Genomic DNA, 20,417 nt, shown 5'->3' on the forward strand with positions numbered 1-20,417 from the left:
TTATTTTGATAAAAATTAAGCATTTTCATTCCACATTGTGAATTAATATAAAAATATTTCATACACACACACACACATATAAATATAAATTAAATTTTAACCAAGGTAATTTCATGCAAAACATTTAGTACAATTTTTGAGGGAATTTTATTAAAACGTTCAGATATTACTACAAAAATTTAGATAAAAAAAAAAACATTTAAAAAAATGTAAAGCCTATATTTAGAAATTTTTGTTTCTGAATAAAAATAAAATCATTTTAATCCCATATTTTAATTACTATAGTAGTAACAACAACAATACTATCATAAAATAAAATAAAAAAAAATCACCTGCAAATGTTCTTCCTGCTCTTTAGCATCCCACCTGAGGACAAAAAAACATTAATTGCTTGAGTTTTTGGATTAATATCCATCATAAATGAGTGCATGAATGTATAACACCAAGTAATGGATCTGAAGTGATTTTAGTGAGATTTCAACCCTTGTGTGTGCTGTTGGGTCATTTTCATCCACTCTAGGCTGACTTTGAGTCTTAATTTGGCCACAACGTTCTCTGTATTTCAGGACTTTTGCTAATAAATCTTATTTTGACACATATTTTGTGAAAATGCGTTGAAAATGTTCAAAAACTCAACAATACACTCTGGGCAATTTGACTCCCCTTTGGTTATGTTAGTGGCTGTTTTTACCCCATTGAATTCTATTGTAATCGCATTCATTTATTGCAAAGCCATGACCACATACAGTATAGTCATGCATTCTTGATTGATGCTACCTGTTGGAAAAAGGAAGAGGTACAGGGAAGAGGTACAGTTTGTCATTTATACTGGTGATCATCAGTAGCAGAGCAAACAGATAAGTTTCTGTCCTTTATATGGAGTATAGTGTGTGTGCGTGAGAGAGAGACCTTTGCATACTTACCTTGATATGTCTGAGAAAATTAAAAGAAGCTCCTCAGCTTTCAGAACACAGTAAACCAGGGGTCTCAAACTGCCCACCCGCCCTCCTCCTCCTTCCAGCCCGCAACTCATGTCAAAAATATACAGAAATTCGGCCCGCCAAAACTTTTTTTTTGGTCATTATCAATGCACTGTCACTTTAATTGAGCGTGAGCAGCGCGGCAATAATAGACCCAGCGCCGAAACGATCGCTGCATTGTTGCTTCAGCGACGCTCACGCCTCGCGCTGACGCGCTGCTGCTGCGTGCGGTATGAAAGCTCTAAACCAGGGGTGTCAAACTCAATTCCTGGAGGGCCACAGCTCAGCACAGTTTAGTTCCAACCCTAATTAAACACACCTGATCAAACTAATTGAGTCCTTCAGGCTTGTTTGAAACCTACAGGTAAATGTGTTGGAGCAGGGTAGGAACAGCAGCAGCATGTCAGCGCGAGGCGTGAGCATTGCTAAAGCAGCAGTGCAGCGATAATTTCGGCGCTGGGTCTATTTTTGCCGCGCTGCTCACGCTCAATTAAAGAAACACATTGCGTGACAGTAAAAAGTAGCAATTTTACCCAATAAATGCGTTAATAATGTCAACTGATTTATATACAGTCAATCAAATGAACTTAAACGATTAAAAACGACAACAAACATTTATTTAGGCCCGAACTACAAAGCCAAATGTAAAACAATTTTAGTATCAGTTTTGCTTAAGTTGCACGCTAGTGTTGCAGGACAGAGGAAAAAGAATATGTAGGTGAGTTGTAGTCCATAGCGAAGTGTATTGTGGGTAGTGTAGTTCGGCACGCATGCTGGATGATGTGAGCTCGCTGTGTGCTCTGCAGCTCAAGCATAGCAAGAAAGTTTTGATCGGCTTTGTTTTATGTTCACTCGAGTTATTCCTACCGGGAGCTGTTTGCACTGTGACAACACGAAAATAAGTAAATAAATAATAAGTACTTTTGTCCGTCTCATCCTCTGCACAAGCATGAATTAACGAGCTGTTATTCTGCCGCTGGACATCACTGAAGCGGAGAAAGTAACACTAGTTTAATCATGTATAAATATCATTATAACTATATTGTATAAATATTATTATAACTAGGCCTACAACAACCTGACAATCAAAAAACAAATGACATGATATCATAGGCGATTGTCTTCTGACTGTAGACACTTCTTATAGAGCTTGAGAAGCATACAGCACTATTTGATCTATAAAATTTGTAAAATAAAGATTTGCAGGTTAAAGAAACAGCATAGGAGGAAGTTGCCGCGGATCTTGCTGCAGATGAAAAGTTTAAAGAGTGTATTTGTATATAGGGAGACATGGGTAACTAGATAGAATAGACAGAGATATGTTGATCTCTGCAGCAGCTGCCGAAGAGCTGTGCGCTGCAGATGCAGCTGGTGTGAAAGGCAAACGCCTGCGTGCTGCTTCTGCTCTCCATACGAGCTGCGCATGCTCTGCTCACGCGCTGCTGACGCTTGCGGTGTGAAACAGGCGTCAGAAGGGCTGGATAGCCCTTGAAACAGATTTTTCAGGACCACACTCGAAACCAAGAGGTAAGAAAATTTCCCAGAATTCCCACCATCTACAATGACAGCATGGCTGCACAGGGAAGTCAGGAGATGCAACATTTTTAATTTTTGGTCATTATTAGGAACAAACAAGCACATGTTTTAATACATTCATAACGACGTTCATGTTTTACTGTCATGCTTTAAAAAAAAAAAAAGCTAAAATAAAATCCACTAAATTTAATAACTCCTGTACAGCAGTCCCACAACATTCTGTCAATCGATGACACTGGAATACCCTGTCAGAAAAGTCTAGTGGCTGAGCTGTTTACAGCAGGGGTTCTCAACTGGTTTGGCCATGGGACCCACATTTTCACATGGTCATTAAGCCGCGACCCAAATTTTTAGGAATTATAATATAATTTTAGGAATTATGATTCATTTGTATTTAATTGTTAACACACACAACTGGTGACAGATAAATTAGAAGAAAATCACCAAGACTTACAAATAAACAATATTTTACTGCTGTCATTTAACAAAATGTATCAAATTATAGAAATATTACAGAGTAAAAATGTCAAATACTGTAAACAGTGGTTAGTGTAGGGAAAAGTTAAGTTACCATTAACTAAACTGAACTGTTTATAAAACATTAACACTGATCTGGTTGAACTGAACAGAAACCAGCAAACTGAAGTAAAATTATTAAAATAATCATAACCATTTTATAATAATCAGCAGTTATTTGCTGTTCTGCTTTTGTGTGGGCTTTCTTGGCCTTCGCTACACGGTGAGCACAGTAAGATGTACTTCTACTTGTTTTGAACATGAATATGTTCGGCACTGTTGTGATTCGGCACTGTTGTGATACCCTCAGCTATTGGAGTCGTCTTAGAAAATAGTCCACGGGTTTTTCCTAGCAACTTGGATGTTTGGTTTCTAAATGTCGTTTTAATTTAGGTTTCATGCTCTCTTGTGAGAGCACCTCACTACATATGATACACTGAGCTTTTAAGCCTTTTTTGTCGTCAAAATATGTAAATCCACACTTGACATATTCGGGGTCGTACTTGTGCTGGAATTTCACATGTCAAAAGGGTATATGCCGAGCTAGTGTTTCCCATACTAATAAACTTCCGGTGACCTGTTATTGTGAACTTTTTCCCATTTTATACGGTTCCTTTTACAGCATCAATGTTGTAATGTCATTAAAATACATTCATTTAAATAAACTTTAGCATTCATTTAGTTGCTCAAGCGTAAAACGAGACAAAAAGCCGTTTACTCGCACGCTCCCGTCAGAATCAGCAGGCTAGCGCAGCTTTATTGAATATACTGGGGTAAAATAAATGCTCATTTTATAAAAATATGGCAGGGGAAATGTGATGTAATGCAGTGCTTCTTTTACAATGTAAGACCCACTTTATATCAGATATCACTCAGCCAGTGGAAATCACTGATTTGTAAAGAAAACAGACCTTAAACACGCCAGTTTTTGCATTGCATACAGTTCACCAAAAGCTCTTGGGCTTGTCCCAGGTTACTGGCAAATTAAAAGTCCCATTAGCAAGCTTCGTCGCACGCGTAAATCAAAATAAAAGTACGATATAAGCAAAATAAGTTAAATATTAAACTTTTGTTGTTTTTTTGATCTCACTCTCCGCGACCCACTGAAAATGTTCCCGCAACCCACTTTTGGGTCGCGACCCACCAGTTGAGAAACACTGGTTTACAGTGTCTGCTATAATATTAATATTGTTTTGGTGTGTTTACATTGATGAATATGGCCACTGTGTAAATACACAGTACAGTTATGAGCTTATTCCCACATTAGATCGTTATAATAACATGATATATGCCTTCAGTGATTTCCTGAAGATAGTTATTTGCAACTGGAAGAACTACAGCAGTCTCGATCATCTGATCTCACATGAAGCAAGAAATTGCGATGACCAACAGTGACATGTGCAGGTGCTGTAGTGCTGTCCCATTTCTTAAGGGTAAATTTTGAAGCCCTTCCCCTTCACACTCTGTTTCAAGGGCCAAGGGGAAGGGGTAGGGCTACAAAAATAGAATTGGGATTGGGCCTATGTGAATTTCTGCACACACTATAATCTACTGTTTTACTCCAAATAAAGCCAGACACTCTTTAGCACAGGCCTATCTAAACGATTAATGCTGCCAACTGAGGATCAACAGCAAAAATGACACACTCTACCTCTCCCAACAGGAAAACCCAGCAACAATCATAAGTGCATGAATATATGCTGTGGTGGCTTTGCAATTAAAAAAATGGGATTATAATGGAAGTCAAATGGGCAAAAACAGCACCAACATAACCAAAGGGGAGTCAGTGCGAACAATACACAAGGGTTAAAAGACAAATCATCCAGCCATTAGTTCAGATGTGTCTGTGGTTGAACGCTAATGCTAAGTGAGAGTGGAAACGAACAGGGCCATGAATGATCCCTGCGGAGATTCTCATTTCCCATCATCCCCTGAGTGGGTGTAAATGTATGCAGAATGGCTTTTAGATGAGATCTTCCAGTAATTGTTGAGTGTGTGGTCAGTTTACCTCCTCGCTCGGCCCGTCAGACGGTCTTTACCCTTCGCTTTACTGCAAACCACTGAAACGCTTTTCCCCTTTCTGTCCGACGCCTGATGACGAGCTACAAGAACAAAACACACAGATGAAAACAACATTATTTGCCCACCTGTGAGATTTTTTATTTATTTTCAAATATTTCCCAAATGAAATTTTCACAGTATTTCCTATAATATTTTTTCTTCTGGAGAAAGTCGTATAAGGTCAATATTATTAGCCCCCTTAAGCAATATTTATTTTGGATTGTCTACAGCAGTGGTCCCCGACCACCGGACCGGTATCGGCCCATGGATTAATTGATACCGATCTGCACAGGAAATCATTAATTACTTCAGTTTTTTTTTAATTATCTGGACCTGAATGATCTTTTATTTTGAAAAAACGTGTTCTCTCAGTTGCATCTCAGTCACTTGAGCGCCCAAACTTAACCCACAAGCAGCAAAATGAGTAAGAAACAGACAGATGTCTTTGGAAATTTTCTTTGCGAAGGGAAAAGACTCGGTAGCTATGATTCCATCCAAAAATGCGAATAAACTTCATGCGCCAAAACTGGATTATCGCATAAAAGTTGTGCGAATGAAGCATCGTTTCCATCCAACGAGTCAAAGCGAACAAAATCTTCACTTCCTGATTAACTGGCGCCAAATATCAACAGTAAAAACTGCATTTGCTGCGGTAGGAGAAGCTGCATCAATCTTTTCTAAATGAATGCGCCTCAGAAGACAATCCTGACATGCAGTGAGCACGCAGTGGCGTTTGAAGGTGTCAGACGTGGCGCACAGGCGCTCTTCATTCTGGAGGTCATTAATAATATAATAACACTAATACTGAAATGGTAAGGCATTTTATAATGATCAAAACTACATTTCAGATGTTTTATAATGTGCTCGGCCTGACGTTTTATCCATTCACACACATTTTAAGCATCACATGATCTCTTTTAACAAAATCGCATGACCTTTTTTAATGCGCATGCTGGAGTTTGTGCGGTAAAAGTGTTTCCATCGCAGTTTATGCGCATCTTTTCTTATCGAATAAAAAGTTTATCCTACTCAGTTAGGCGCATACGTTTTTTATACGCATTTTCAAAATTTATGCGCATCATGGCGTTTCCAACAACTGGTTTTTTATACGCATTTGCAAAATGCGCACAAAATAGGTGGATGGAAACATAGCTAGTGACTGACCCAAAAACTGTCAAGGAATGTATCCACATATGGATTAAGTGATGGAGCTCAGATGGAACTGTTGTTTTGAGTTTACCTTATGATTAAAGTTGTTGCACGTACGCCGGTTCCCGCCTCTGAATGAGCGAGTTTTATTTAGCTACTTATTAAGCGTTCAGAAAAAAAGAAAAAAACAAGAGAATAAACTCGACACAGGAACATAAAAACCTACTGCCAGCGAGCATTTCAGAAGTGTTATTGCAGATAACCACACAAACAGCAGTATAAATGCACGACTATGCGCAAGGCGCCATGGGTCACGTCGATCACTCGACACAAGTATAAACCAGTCTTTAGAGGCTGTTTACATATAAAGTCTTTTCCGCGTGCAAGTTCGTTATTTCCAATGTAGGTGCGCGGTTTGCGCGTGCATATATTGGGAATGACGTGCTCGCAGTGCAACGCATTCGCACCTTCCAGGCGCACCTAGTTGAAATCATCTCAACTTTTCAGAATGCCGTGAGCTCACCACGAGTCACATGACAAAAACTGATGATTATACTTTGTGCAAATTATACACATTTCAGTCGGTTTATTACATCAGACATAAACAAAACACCTAAACACTGCAGTGCTTTATAATTTTCTTTATACATAAATCTCGTATCACACGTGCAGCCATGTTTTTTCAGATTGTCTTTTTTTGAGAAAATGGTTGATGGTCGTCTAAAAATTTGCGTAGATCCACTGCACCTCCACCCACCCAGGCTGCGATAGAATTGACAAACGTTGACCGGTCCACGATGATAAAATAGTTGGGGATATGGTATAGTGACATTTTTAAAGCTGTATGAGATTCAAAAGTTAACATTCATATTATTATTAATCACCTGTTTCTAAAGGGTCTGTCTCTAAAAGTGAGGGAGATGTATTTTAATTTCTGTACCTCTGGATTCTTCGGATTTCAGATTTCCTCTTCTGGCATTTCGACTTCCTATAAAACAGAATATTTAACCCAGAACAAACATTAACCAACACAACACAAAAACACAGACTTGTGTTTCAATCTTTTTGAGTTTGATCTGAAAAGGATTGGGGTATATGCAGAGCAAGTGTTTTCCCTATCGATAAACGTCCGGTGAACGGTTAATGCGACTTCTTTCCATTTCATACGGTGCCTTTGACAGCATCGATGTTGTTCATTGATTCATTCATGTTCTTTTTATCAGAGTCCCTTTATTAATCTTGGGTCGCCACAGAGGAATGAACCGCCAACTTATCCTGCACATTTTTACGCAGCGAACGCCCTTCCAGCCGCAACCCATCTCTGGGAAACATCCACACACATATTCACACACACACTCATTCACTACGGACAATTTCGCCTACCCAATTCACCTGTACCGCATGTCTTTGGATTGTGGGGGAAACCCAGAGCACCCGGAGGAAACCCACGCGAACGCAGGGAGAACATGCAAACTCCACACAGAAACGCCAACCGAGCCGAGGATCAAACAAGCGACCTTCTTGCTGTGAGGAGACACATCGATGTTGTAATGTACCTAACATATAATCAGTTATATAGACTTCATTAGGCTTTTTAAGTGTAAAACGAGATGAAAAACCGCTTAAACACAAGTGCCGTCCAGGGGTGCATTTCCCAAACAACAACGTAACTCGTAGCTGAACTATCATGGTACGATGCATCTTTTGTGAATAGAACGAGTGTTTCCCAAAACGCATAGTTTCTCTGTCGCAGATTCATCGCTTGAACCACGTTAGTTACAACATAAAACGCCCATATTGATGCTCTAAATGAGGTGGAGGAACTACTTCTTTAGAGAAGAACCCCGTCATTTCTTTGTGCAAATTATATTGTCTTACGCAAACACACATTTAAAATAAAATCCAATATTAGTTTTGGTAAAAACATTCGATCGCTACATAAACTCGCGACGTAACATAAGTTTGCATTTAAATAATAGGTCACCTATCGCTTTAACCATGAGGCTTGTGCCAAATGACATCAATGTTTTCAAAGTGCACTGAGAAGGGAGCACAATCGTAAACATGAAGATCACTAAAACTGAACTTTAAAAATAGTTAGAAAGCAATTTACACCTAAGAGAGATGACTAATTCGTTTTTACTTTTCGAATGTTCTAATGGCCCGTTTCCACTGAGTGGTACGGTACGGTTCGGTTTGGTTTGGTGCGCTTTTATGGCCGTTTCCATAGTCAAAAGCGTACCGAACCAAACCGTACCGTACCCCTTTTTCGGCACCCTTTCGAAAGGGTCCCAGACAGGAAAAAAGGTACCAAAAGGTGGAGCTACACGTGCAGCTGAACACTGATTGGTTACAGAGATACGTCACGAGCTCGTGGAGCTACACAGAACGTAAACAAAGGAACCGCCATGTTTTTTTAAATAAAAAGCCGAGACATTACATGGAAATACTATATGCAAGCGGTTTTCGCTTTCTTCCAGGAGCGTGCGATCGCGTCTATATTTGATATAACGAACTACTTGAGCTGATGATAAAAGGAGTGTGATTATTGAAGTGTCTCCATCATCTGATCCATTCAGAGAAAAGGACAAGCGCGAGAGTGAAGCGGGAGTGAAACGCGGGAAAAAAAGAGAAGCCGTCAAAACACAGGAGCAAAAGTGTTTTAGCAACCTGAATCATGAACAAACTGCCATGATTATCTTCGTCTTTTGGACTATTATGAACTTTGAATGACAAAATGACTCTCTAACAGATCTTACATGTGCTGCTGAAGATTACAGACACAGATGAGAGGTTTGCGCTGACTGTGGGCTATATTGTGTGTGGTTTTGAACTCAAATAAGTACTAAATGTCTGCTGTGTGTAGTTTTTCTGTAATTAATAATATATCGGAGACTGTAAGGGGCTGTATGTGTTCATATATGTTGCATTTATGTATTTATTTTATATAATTACAGACGTTACAGTAGCCTATTCACACTGTCATTGATCTGCAGTTATAATCAACTCCTGTTCATAGAAAAGTTAGTAATAAACATTTATAAACAAGTATTTATGTGTGTAAAGTGTCTGTTTTGTGAGAAGTGCTGCTCATTATGATATGTGAGCGACCCGAACAGCTTTACTGTAGAAATTTATTCGAGCGTGCATGACGTCGACTTACCAAAAACCACGCCTACCAAAAGGGTACCCTTTTAGTGGAAACGCAAGCCTGATAAAGGTGACCTGTACCGACCCGAACCGTACCGTACTGTACCAGTCAGTGGAATCAAGGCATAAATGAATAGGGCATAGGGGGGATAAGTGGGAAAAGCCACGAACTATGTGTTGAACAACAGCTCCAGAGGTATAGTTGCGAGTGCTAAAATTTGCGACGCAGTTTGCGAATGTTCATTGGAGTGATGGATTTGGGAAACGGCAAATCAACAAACTATGTTTGTAACGACAGAACTTGCGACCTTAGTTGGCTAACGATGGTTTTGGGAAACGCACCCCAGAGCAGCAGCAGGCGAGCGCAGAAACTCCATTGAAAATACTGGGGTGAAATACATTTCCATATTTTAAAGACATGACACAGACAAACTAAATTGAATGCAGTGCTGCTTCTTGTACATTTTGACACTCATTTTATATCGTATAATAATCAGGTGAAGATCATTGACTTTTAGAGAAAACAAACCTTAAACGTGGCGATTTTGTAACGGCATACAGTTCACCAGAAGCGCTTTAACAGGGTTACAGAAAATTAAAAGTCCTTCTGCATATATACCCTATAGATAATAGTAATCTGAAAAAGGCTTGCTCACCTCTGTTTGATACTCCTCCATGCTCCTTTTCAGAAAACCTACAGATAAAACACATTGAAAAACACACACAAACAAAAACACACACGGCAACTGAACATGACCACAGAATTAATTACTGACAAAACTAACACTAATGGATCAGGAGTGAAAGAGATGAAGCCATGCATGCAGATGTGTTATATTACAATCAGCTCCAACAATAATAGTATTAGGGGTATGAATGATTCGGCTTGGCTGATATATATATTTATGACTCATTACAGGGGATCACGGTGGCTCAGTGGGTAGCACGATCGCCTCACTGCAAGAAGGTCGCTGGTTTAAGCCTTAGCTGGGTCAGTTGGCATTTCTGTGTGGAGTTTGCATGTTCTCCCCTTGTTTGCGTGGGTTTCCTCCGTGTGCTCCGGTTTTCCCCACTAGTCCAAAGACATGCACTATTATAGTTGAATTAGATTGGCTAAACTGTCCGTAGTTTATGAGTGTAAATGATAATAAAACATATGCTGGATAAGTTGCCGGTTCATTCCGCTGTGGAGACCCCTGATTATTAAAGGGACTTAGCTGAAAAGAAAATTAATGAATGACTCATTCCAGAATTGCGGGTACATTTAGGCCTGTCATGATAAGGAATTTTTGTTGTGTGATCTATTGTTACAGAAATTGCTGCAATAAGCGATATTAATGTCATTTAGAGATCACATGAGCAGCAGCTACGCTAATTATTTTCTTTATTCTCTATTTCCACCTGGGGATACTCATCCCAAGGCCTCAAGAGATTGTGCATGGCCACTGATGTGGTCCAAGACCTGTGAAGAGATGACGCCAACCATCAAGAACCTCAAGGACAACACGTATGAAGAAATGATGCTAATCATTGAGGACTTCTAGAGGTCTCCATAATCCTGGACCAGGCCGTATCCTGGGCAGATGCTGTGGTGGTCATAAAGGAGTGGAGAGCGTGAGACTGATTCCTGAAAGACCCCAGTGACAGTGACTCTGCATCAATACCGTACTCACACCTGCAGTTTCTCCACGATGGCTGCCCAGTGTTCTCCAGCCTCTGGCGCCTAGACTGCAGCTCTGCACAAAAAGTTTGGCCAGAGGAGAAATGGTCGTGCCCAACTGAGCCTGGTTTCTCTCCAGGTTTTTTCCTTTACTTTGGTTAATTGGTGATGTTTGTTCCTCCATTGTCGCCACTGGCTTGCTTGGTTTGGGACTCGTGGAGCTGCGCACGGATGGATTTACTCTTCAGTGTTTGGGCTCTCAGCAGTGAAAATTAAAACACACTGAACTTAACTCTGAAAACTGGACTGACACTGTTTCAGTTTACTAGAACTTCTATGTGAAGCTGCTTTGACACAATCTACATTGTAAAAGCGCTAGAGAAATAAAGGTGAATTACATCATTGATTTTTAAAGAAAACAGACCTTAAAGAGCCTATATTATACATGAAATAGGGTCATATCTTGGTTGTAAGGGTCTCCAACAACAGTCTAATATGCATGCAAGGTCAAAAAACACTTTCATGGTCTTATAATCTGCATTTATTTTTACCTAATTATCCCAGCGACTCCTGTATGAATCGTCCAGTGATTCATTTGTTCCCAAACCCCTCCTTAGCGCGGAGCTAATCTGCGCTGATTGGACCGATGACAGTCTGTCGCGATTGGTCGACTGCCTTCAGTCAGAGAGTGAAATGGCCAATAGCTAATCAGCAATTTAAAAAGTAATCACAGTTCATACACGCTCGATAGTATAGACGTGGATTTTAGCTGCCACACTATGGCGAGTGGATAGTGCCACGGATAACCGAACGAAGGAGACAGTCGTGTACTCGCCATACCACACACACACAAAAACACACACACACCTCCGAATGACAACGCTCCCGCTTCCGCCCGCACCCGCCAGGTTTTAGCCTGAGAACCCGCTCTGTTTTCTGCCCGCCGCGCCCGGTCCCGCTAGAGCGGAGAACACAACCAAAAATCACCCAGTATACAGTCCAGACAGCCAAGCTGTCTGTATAAACACACACACACAACACAAAGCTCGTTCGTTCGTTCGCTCTCTCTCTCTCTCTCTCTCTCTCGCTCTCTCTCATACGCGCGCGTGCGCACTAACACACACACAAGCACCACGCAGACTCTCTCTTTCTAATTCGCATAGCAATATCCGTGATATTGCTAGACAGCCCGCTCCCGTCCCAAATTAAACCCGTTACCGACCGCTCCCGCGATTTATTCGGAAATTTATTCTCGCGGCTGTCCCCGCGCCAGATTTCTGCGGCGCGGGAATAAATTTCCGAATAAATCGCGGGAGCAGAACTCTAGCACGGAGCTCCATAAACAAACAGCACGCGTCGCGTTTTTAACGTGACTTTGCACGCGATAAGATAAAATATCCAGTTAACCTGATACAGTACACGCGGTTACAAGTAACAAATCACAACTAAATACATTTGCAAGCTAGAGTCAACGAGGCAACAACTTTAACCGCACGTACTTACACTTGAGAAATGGAAGAAACCCATCCTGACGTCCATCAGTTACTCTTTACTGATCCTTCCTTTAACAAACACCGATGAAGTATTCTTTGTAGCATGTAGCTTCCAGAAGTTTCCAACTGCTTGGTTATAATGCTGATGTTTCATCTTTGGGTAGAGACTCAATATAATGTCCATCTGCAGTGTGACTTCAATCGACCGGCATGTTTGTGTGCGTGTGTTTGTGGGTGTGCGTGTGTTTGTGGGTGTGTGTGTGTGTGTCTGGGTTTGTGCGTCAGAGGGCGGGGCCTCAGGTTTGAAATCTCCCGGGTTTGCGCGTGCACGTGAATAACTTGGTTTCGTTCGTACGTCATGGCGAAACACCTAATGAATCGGTATCAAGGCGACTCGTTTGAAGCACTATGAGTCGACTCTTTTATAGATGAATCAACCGTTTTAAACACTGTATTCTTACAGATTTAAGCCTTAGCTGGATACTTCACTTCACTTAGAGCTGTTACACACTACATGGAGGGGAATTTTCAAAAACCCATAATACGGGCTCTTTAAATGTGGCGATTTGATAACGACATACAGTTTACCAGAAGCACTTTCAAGGGCCATGACACCCCCCACTTTCAGTTAAAGTCTACTTCAGAACTTTGTCAAAAGATGTATGATTAATGGGCGGAGCTCCGCGAACATCGGGCAGGAGTGGGCGTGGCCAGCAGGGGAGAACGTGAGCGAACGAAGCTAGCTCACAAAATGAGACAAACCGTGAGGAGACGCATGAGTTTATAGTTTACAAAGTTAAAATGCAAAGAAATGAACAGTGATTTAATGCCCTGCTACATTTGTTATTCGTAATTTCATATACACATAACCACAATTTATATCATTATAAAGATAAGTGTGTTCATGTAAACACTGTAAATGAGGATTCTCCCTCAATCCCCGTATCCAGCAGACTCAGTGCAGCAGGTCTCCTGACCTGTCTATTTTAACCATTAACCCTGCTGGTAATCTGGAGGATTTAGGCAAACACAGCAGCACAGTGATGTGTCTGAATGTTAACGAACTCCTGATGAAAGACAGCGTCCGCCATTTTCTAATTCTCGTGCTGCTCTCCCGACAAAAATGCTAGCAGCACACACAGCTTTGCTGTATGATCGGCCCTGACAAGATCGTGGGGGAAAACATGCAACAAACTGCGTGGATCATGGAAACAAACGCATATGAGCCTTCATGAACGGCTAAATACTGTGTGCCGTGGGTCCGTGACGTATCTCACAGCTCGGGCTTGACACTGGCAGGTCTGGCAGGTCTCATGAATAATTAAGCAGCCGTCTCTTCTCATTGGATAAGAAAACTCTGCTATGAATAATAATGAGAAACCGCCGCATCATCATTGCACTTGCAGTACTGCGCTACGTCGCCGATTTTGATCCGCCCCAAAAATCATTTTAAACCCGGAAGCTGAAATTAGCTGACAAAAGCTCAAAATTATCCAGTTTTCCCCACAATTAAAGCTGACAGGTGCTAACATTGTCTTAACTGATGCTCAACACACACACATCTGTTAATATAAACAAAAAAAAGTTCTCCAGGGTGTCCTGAACCTTTAACAGGGTTACGGACATTAGTCCTTCTGTATATTAGGGCTGTGCAATTAATCGAAAATCCAATTTCGATTTTGGCTTTTAACGATTATGATAAACCATTAATCGAGATAAACGATTATTCCATCATGTACCGCCCCCTTTCCAGTTGTACACGTGTGAAAACTCTTTGCCTCTGCAAAGCTCAGTTCCACGTGAAAATGACTAAAAGCATGTGCTGTAATGCAACTTTTGCAGCACGCGATGCGCATCATTCATAATTTTAAAAGCGCAAAAGAGCATGTGCTGTTGTGTGTGTGTGCGTGCCGCGCTTAGCCTCGGACAGGTAGTGTGTGTGTGTTTGCGCGCGCTGCCGCGCTTAGCCTCAGACAGCAGAGCACACACACATCTAACGCGATCTTAAAGGTTCAGGGAACCCTGGAGAACTTTTTTTTTATATTAACAGATGTGTGTGTGTTGAGCATCAGTCAAGACAATGTTAGCACCTGTCAGCTTTAATTGTGGGGAAAACTGGATAATTTTGAGCTTTTGTCAGCTAATTTCAGCTTCCGGGTTTAAAATGATTTTTGGGGCGGATCAAAATCGGCGACGTAGCGCAGAACTGCAAGTGCAATGATGACACGTTGGTTTCTCATTATTATTCATAGCGGAGTTTCCTTATCCTATAAGAAGAGCCGGCTGCTTAATTATTCATGAGAGCACGACAGCACGCGCTTTCCGAAGGCAAGGCAGACGCAGACCTGCCAGACCAGTGCCAAGCTCAAGCTGTGAGACACGGACCCACGGGCACGCAGTAGCCGTTTATGAAGGCTCGAATGTGTTTGTTTCCATGATCCACGGGGTTTGTTGTATGTTTTTTCACCGCGATCCTGTCAGGGCCGATCATACAGCAAAGCTGTGTGTGTGATGCAAGCATTTTAGTCGGGAGAGCAGCACGAGAATTAGAGAATGGCGGACGCTGTCTTTTATCAGGAGTTCATTCACATTTAGACACATCGCCGTGCTGCTGTGTTTGCCTAAATCCTCCAGATTATCAGCAGGACAAATGGTTAAAATAGACAGGTCAGGAGACCTGCTGCAATGAGTCTGCATTTAGATCTGATTCAGACCCGGGGATTGAGGGAGAAGTCCTCATTTGTAGTGTTTACATGAACACACTTATCTTTATAATGATATAAATTGTGGTTGTCTGTATATGAAATTACGAATAACAAATGTAGCAGGGCATTAAATTACTGTTTATTTCTTTGCATTTTAACTTTGTAAACTATAAACTCATGCGTCTCCTCACGGTTTGTCTCAATTTGTGAGCTATAACTAACATCAACAGTTGTTCGCTCCCCTTCTCCCCTGCTGGTCACGCCCACTCCTGCCCGATGTTCGCGGAGCTCCACGCCCATTAATCATGCATCTTTTGAAAAAGTTCTGAAGTAGACTTTAACCGAAAGTGGGGGGTGTCATGGCCCTTTAATGTGAGCGCTTTAATGGTCAAATACATGCACATTTGTGTTAGAGCACGGGGTTTAGTGATTATTCATAATAACCCTCATTTGTGTAATAAACAAACAAGTTGAGAATCAAAAGACACGAGAAAGAGAAACCATATCAGAAACGCACTATTCTTAAAGTTACAGCGTGCGGTATTCCTGCTGCTGCCGACTGTTTTTATCATTAATCAATAATAAAATTAAAAATACAGTGAAGATGCCTAAAGCGCAGTTTAAACATAACAGATTTAATAACTCATTTCTAATAACTGATTTCTTTTATCTTTGCTATGATGACTACATTATATTTTACTAGATATTTTTCAAGACACCAGTATTCGGCTTAAAGTGACATTTAAAGGCTTAACTAGGGTACATAGACAAGTCATTGTATAACAGTAGTTTCTTCTGCAGACAATCAAACATATATATTGCTTAAAGGGGCTAATAATATCGAGCTATTAAAATAGGTTTCAAAATATTTAAACCTGCTTTTATTCTAGCTGAAACAAAACAAATAAGCCTTTCTACAGAAGAAAAAAATATTATAGGAAATACTGTGAAAAAAAACTCTGTTAAACATCATTTGGGAAATATTTATATATAAAAATAAATTCACAGGAGGATGAATAATTTTGCCTTCAACTGATAATCGTTCAACCAAAATAATCGTGATTATGATTTTTCCCATAATCCAGCAGCCCTACTGTATATACACTAAAATAAAAAACAAATGAGTAAATAAATCCTTGCACTGAACATTGAGAGTGCTTTTCTGTCTTCCACCTCCCACAAAACGGTTCAGTCTTAAAGCGTCTCCCTGCCCTCAACAATCTTTAGTGTTTGCAAATCCTGCCAAATAAGGCAAGGCATCCAGAGCACCCTAAAAATAACCTGCGTCACGTTCACTGGATAGAGCTCATGGGGAACATTATTTACCCACATGACCAACACTGAAGACTTACAGACACTTGTTAACATTTGGCCTGAAGTCTTGTTTGTGGTACAGCATGTTCGAGTTATGAGAATCAATATGGGTTTCATTAATGATAAAAAAAAAATAATGAATATACAATTAAAGTCAGAATTATGTGCAGAATCCAGAAGGGCAGGCTGCAAAATGCCTGCGCAGCGTTACGCATAGTGCGTAAATATTTTTGAGCAATTATGGAACTGTCACTATCGTTTTATCAAAAAATTATATATCGTGATAATTATCGACATCGAATTATCGCCCAGTCCTACATTTAGGTGTATTCGAATTTAACCACTTTATTTTAATTATCCAACATTACTAAGGCAAATAGTTTTAATAGTAAAAAAATATATCTGATCTCTTTATAATAAAATAAACATCATGTTAAAGAGACTTTTAAACTTACTAAATAAAATGTTACAAAGTGTGTCTAATGGTAAAGTGTAAACGCTGAACTTTAGGGTAAATAATAATGATACAGTAAACCTCATTTTCGCATATGTTGTTATTCTGTGGTGGTTTCCTTCATTTGCGCTTGCGCTCCCTTGCCCGCAACGTTTGCAACCACCAAACGTTTTCTCAGAGGATGACAACCGGACAAATCACTGCTGCAGCTCTGATACAAATTCATGGAGAAAAGTATAAAGCACTGCAGCGCTTAGGTGCGCTGTGTTTGTCTGAGGTAATGAATCGACCGTTATTACCAATGGTATCTGGATACAGTCTTTATGAGATATGAGATGCAAGCTGAGATTGCGGATGCAATGTCAGACGCAATGTACTCAATAGAGTGAGTGACGTCACTGTCAGGGGTAGGGTTAGGGGGTGGTTAGGTGAGCACATTAAAAAGCATTGGATGCAGCTCAGATTGCACTGCACCAGGTCTGCATGCAGACCCCTCTCGTTATTACTGAAATGTGTATATTCCATATAAAGTGTGAAGCAGATTGGTTAGTTCTGCTTACATGAATCACAATGCGCACACAGCATTCGGAAAGTTAAGATGTTTTCAACTAGGCTGCAGTTGAAACACAATTGCCCCTATCATACACCCGGTGCCACAAGGCGCAAGACGTGTTTCTATGACGTGTTGCTATTTACAGACCATATTTCCTGTTTTCCGCCACGTTGTTTAAATAGCAAATCCATTTGCCCCACTTTGTGGACTAATGGGTGTTTCGGTCTAGATAACAAATGTGTTAAGGCTCATTGCTGGAGCAATGCTATTTTGAGGAACTAAAATAGACTGAGAGCAGGTCTAAAGTCCAGCGCAGAGCGCGTCAGTTGTGCGCTTCGCTTACACATTGCTTAAAACATGCAGGATGTGCAGCATATAGGGCACAGCATGTATATTAGGATATAACTCCGTTGTTTGAGCACACTTCGTTATTATTGTTCATTTATTCATTTGCTGGAAATTAGAACTGAATTTAGAAATAGTTTTGAAACAAATCTTTGCGCTTAACAAACGAAATTAATTATCTATAGGCTAATGAATGTCTGTGCGTACAACACGTTTCCTTTTCCACGAAAGAAAGGGAAAGGGAAAGTAAATAAAGAGGAGCCTCATCTCTCATTCTCGTGCTGCAGATGCTCTGTTTAACTGTTTTCTCGCTAGAGAAGCGTTTAGTTTTTACATTTAAAGTCTGTCCTGTAAATAGCAAATGCGCTATGGTGCGACGCAACGGGCTCTTAAAGGGAATGAGAGATGAGACTGATTGGTTTATTCTCAAAACACACCTATAACTCATTAAGAAAATAAGCTCAACACTGTTAGACAATGCGACACAGCGCAAAGCAGATTTTTCCGTCCTTAAAATAGCAAAAGTGGATTCTAACACGCCCTTAATGCTTTTGCGCTTTGGATTTGGCGCCTAGATCATTAAAATAGAGCCCAACATGTGCATGCGCACTCCCATATGCGCGTTGTGCAACATGCGCCTCCATTAAAGTGGCAAACTAACACCATAAGCTTATTGGCACTGCTTCCAAGCTACTTCTCAGCAGCAACGTTTTAATAAAACTATAGCGCTTCATACCAAACTTTTTTTAATCGATATTGACAATGGTGTTCAGTCATTAAATACCGATACCAATTTTATCGTCCATCCCTAATTTTAAGTACACACATATATTAAGTAAAACAATGTGATGAATCATGATTAGGGCTTACTCATAATACAGTTGCTTTAAATTTAGCCGAAGCGTGTTTGTCTGTGAATTAAAGTGAATTATTACTACCCATTTAGTAAGATAAATTATTATGCAACACAATTAGATTTTCAACCAGTTTCAGGCACTTTATCTAAAAATCGAACCACAATTCAAACCTTGAAAACATTAGACTAAAACTCCAGCATTTTTAAGGATTCCCAGCCCGTGTATCAATGCAGATAAAGTGAATTATGCACACATAAAATTAAACAGCGGACACTGGCTATACGCCCACTTTGAGTGACCTTTAATTTTAAGATCATCCAGTGCTGTTTAATTCAATTACTTATATCGAAGTCATCCATGTCTCATGACCTCAGCGAACAGAGGCATCTGACCCGAAATATCCTTCACTTTTAAAGAAGACACGATTCATAAACATTCCCAGCAATCTTTCTTCATAGGAGTCACTTATTTCCATTCTGAGTTCTAGTTCAGTGTAGATCAGATTCATTCAGTAGTGCAGATTAACATGACATTTTAAATAGTTTGACATATTTTACGTTTTTAAAGTCATTTGAGTGTAAATAAGGACCTTTTATAATCTCGGTGACATTAAACATGATTCCAGTTCACTGGCATGTGCAGATAAAGGCCAGAGATCATTCAGGAATGTAATGTGACATTTGTCAGAATGAGATATCAAGCTATTTAAGGCTGAAATATCCTTTTTAACCACAACTTCATTATAGAGGTTAGCAAAAAAACATTTTAAAATTAAATAAAGTTAAAATAAATAAAACGATAGAAAAAAACTAAATTAAAAAAGCAAACATTTTAATTAAAACAAATAACACTATTAATAAATATATACACACACACACACACACACACACACACACACACATATATATATATATATATATATATATATTTATATATATTTATGTATGTATATATATGTGTGTGTATATATATATATATATATATATACATATACATTGTTATGCACCAAAACACAAAATATTGACAGTTTCAGAGTAGCCTATATTAGGCTAAATTATTTTCTTGTAATGACAATCCATATTACGCCCATCAGTTTCACCTTTATTAATTTAATCAACTCCTTTGACCACAATGAGCCAGGCTTTACAAACTATTCGCAGCACTGAAAGTATTCCCCTTGGAAGAACAAACTCCGTCGCAAGGATGAAAGAACAGAAACTCATTGTGAGAATAATTTTACTTATTTTTATATTATTTACACTTAATGCCAAACTGAATCCATTTATCCATTTATTTAAACTAACAGGAACAATTAGTCTTGGAGAAAGCTTTTCATATTGTCATGGACGCGACGTGCAGTTTGTGAATTAATGGAGAATGATTGACAGGCGCAGCAGCGGAAGGAAGCGCTAAACTGAACATGAATTTAACCACATGAATATTCATCTGTGCTTCACATTAAACTGTAGAATAGCTTCAGAACATTTGGGATATAGTAGGCCTACATGACAACTTTATATTGCCTTATAATAGGCTACATTCATGGCTTAGGTGGCTTATAAACACAGAATATAGCACATGGGCAAGATCAGATTTGGATCGGAACCAGCTGGCCGATACCCGATCCAGCAAAAATGAGCGGTA

General features: G+C 39.9%; 1 protein-coding gene across 16 annotated transcripts in view; it reads right to left on the reverse strand.

Annotated features, from left to right (window-relative positions):
- ccdc9b (coiled-coil domain containing 9B) overlaps nt 1-20,417 on the reverse strand; it is an 88,463-nt gene that overhangs the window by 8,014 nt on the left and 60,032 nt on the right. For 15 of the 16 annotated variants that reach the window (XM_087290046.1, XM_087290039.1, XM_087290040.1 and 12 more), the window contains 4 exons: nt 10,049-10,086; nt 7,183-7,230; nt 5,041-5,134; nt 333-366 (listed from right to left, as the gene is read on the reverse strand). In XM_087290046.1, coding sequence (XP_087146172.1) covers nt 333-366; nt 5,041-5,134; nt 7,183-7,230; nt 10,049-10,086 — 214 coding nt within the window. Of the gene's footprint in view, nt 1-332; nt 367-5,040; nt 5,135-7,182; nt 7,231-10,048; nt 11,477-13,090; nt 13,142-14,150; nt 18,259-20,417 lie in introns of those variants that run through there. The other variant, XM_087290048.1, reaches the window with a different exon arrangement.

This window comes from Danio rerio, chromosome 17 (assembly GCF_052040795.2).
Source record: "Danio rerio strain M-AB ecotype USA chromosome 17, GRCz13ab, whole genome shotgun sequence".
NCBI lineage: Eukaryota > Metazoa > Chordata > Actinopteri > Cypriniformes > Danionidae > Danio > Danio rerio.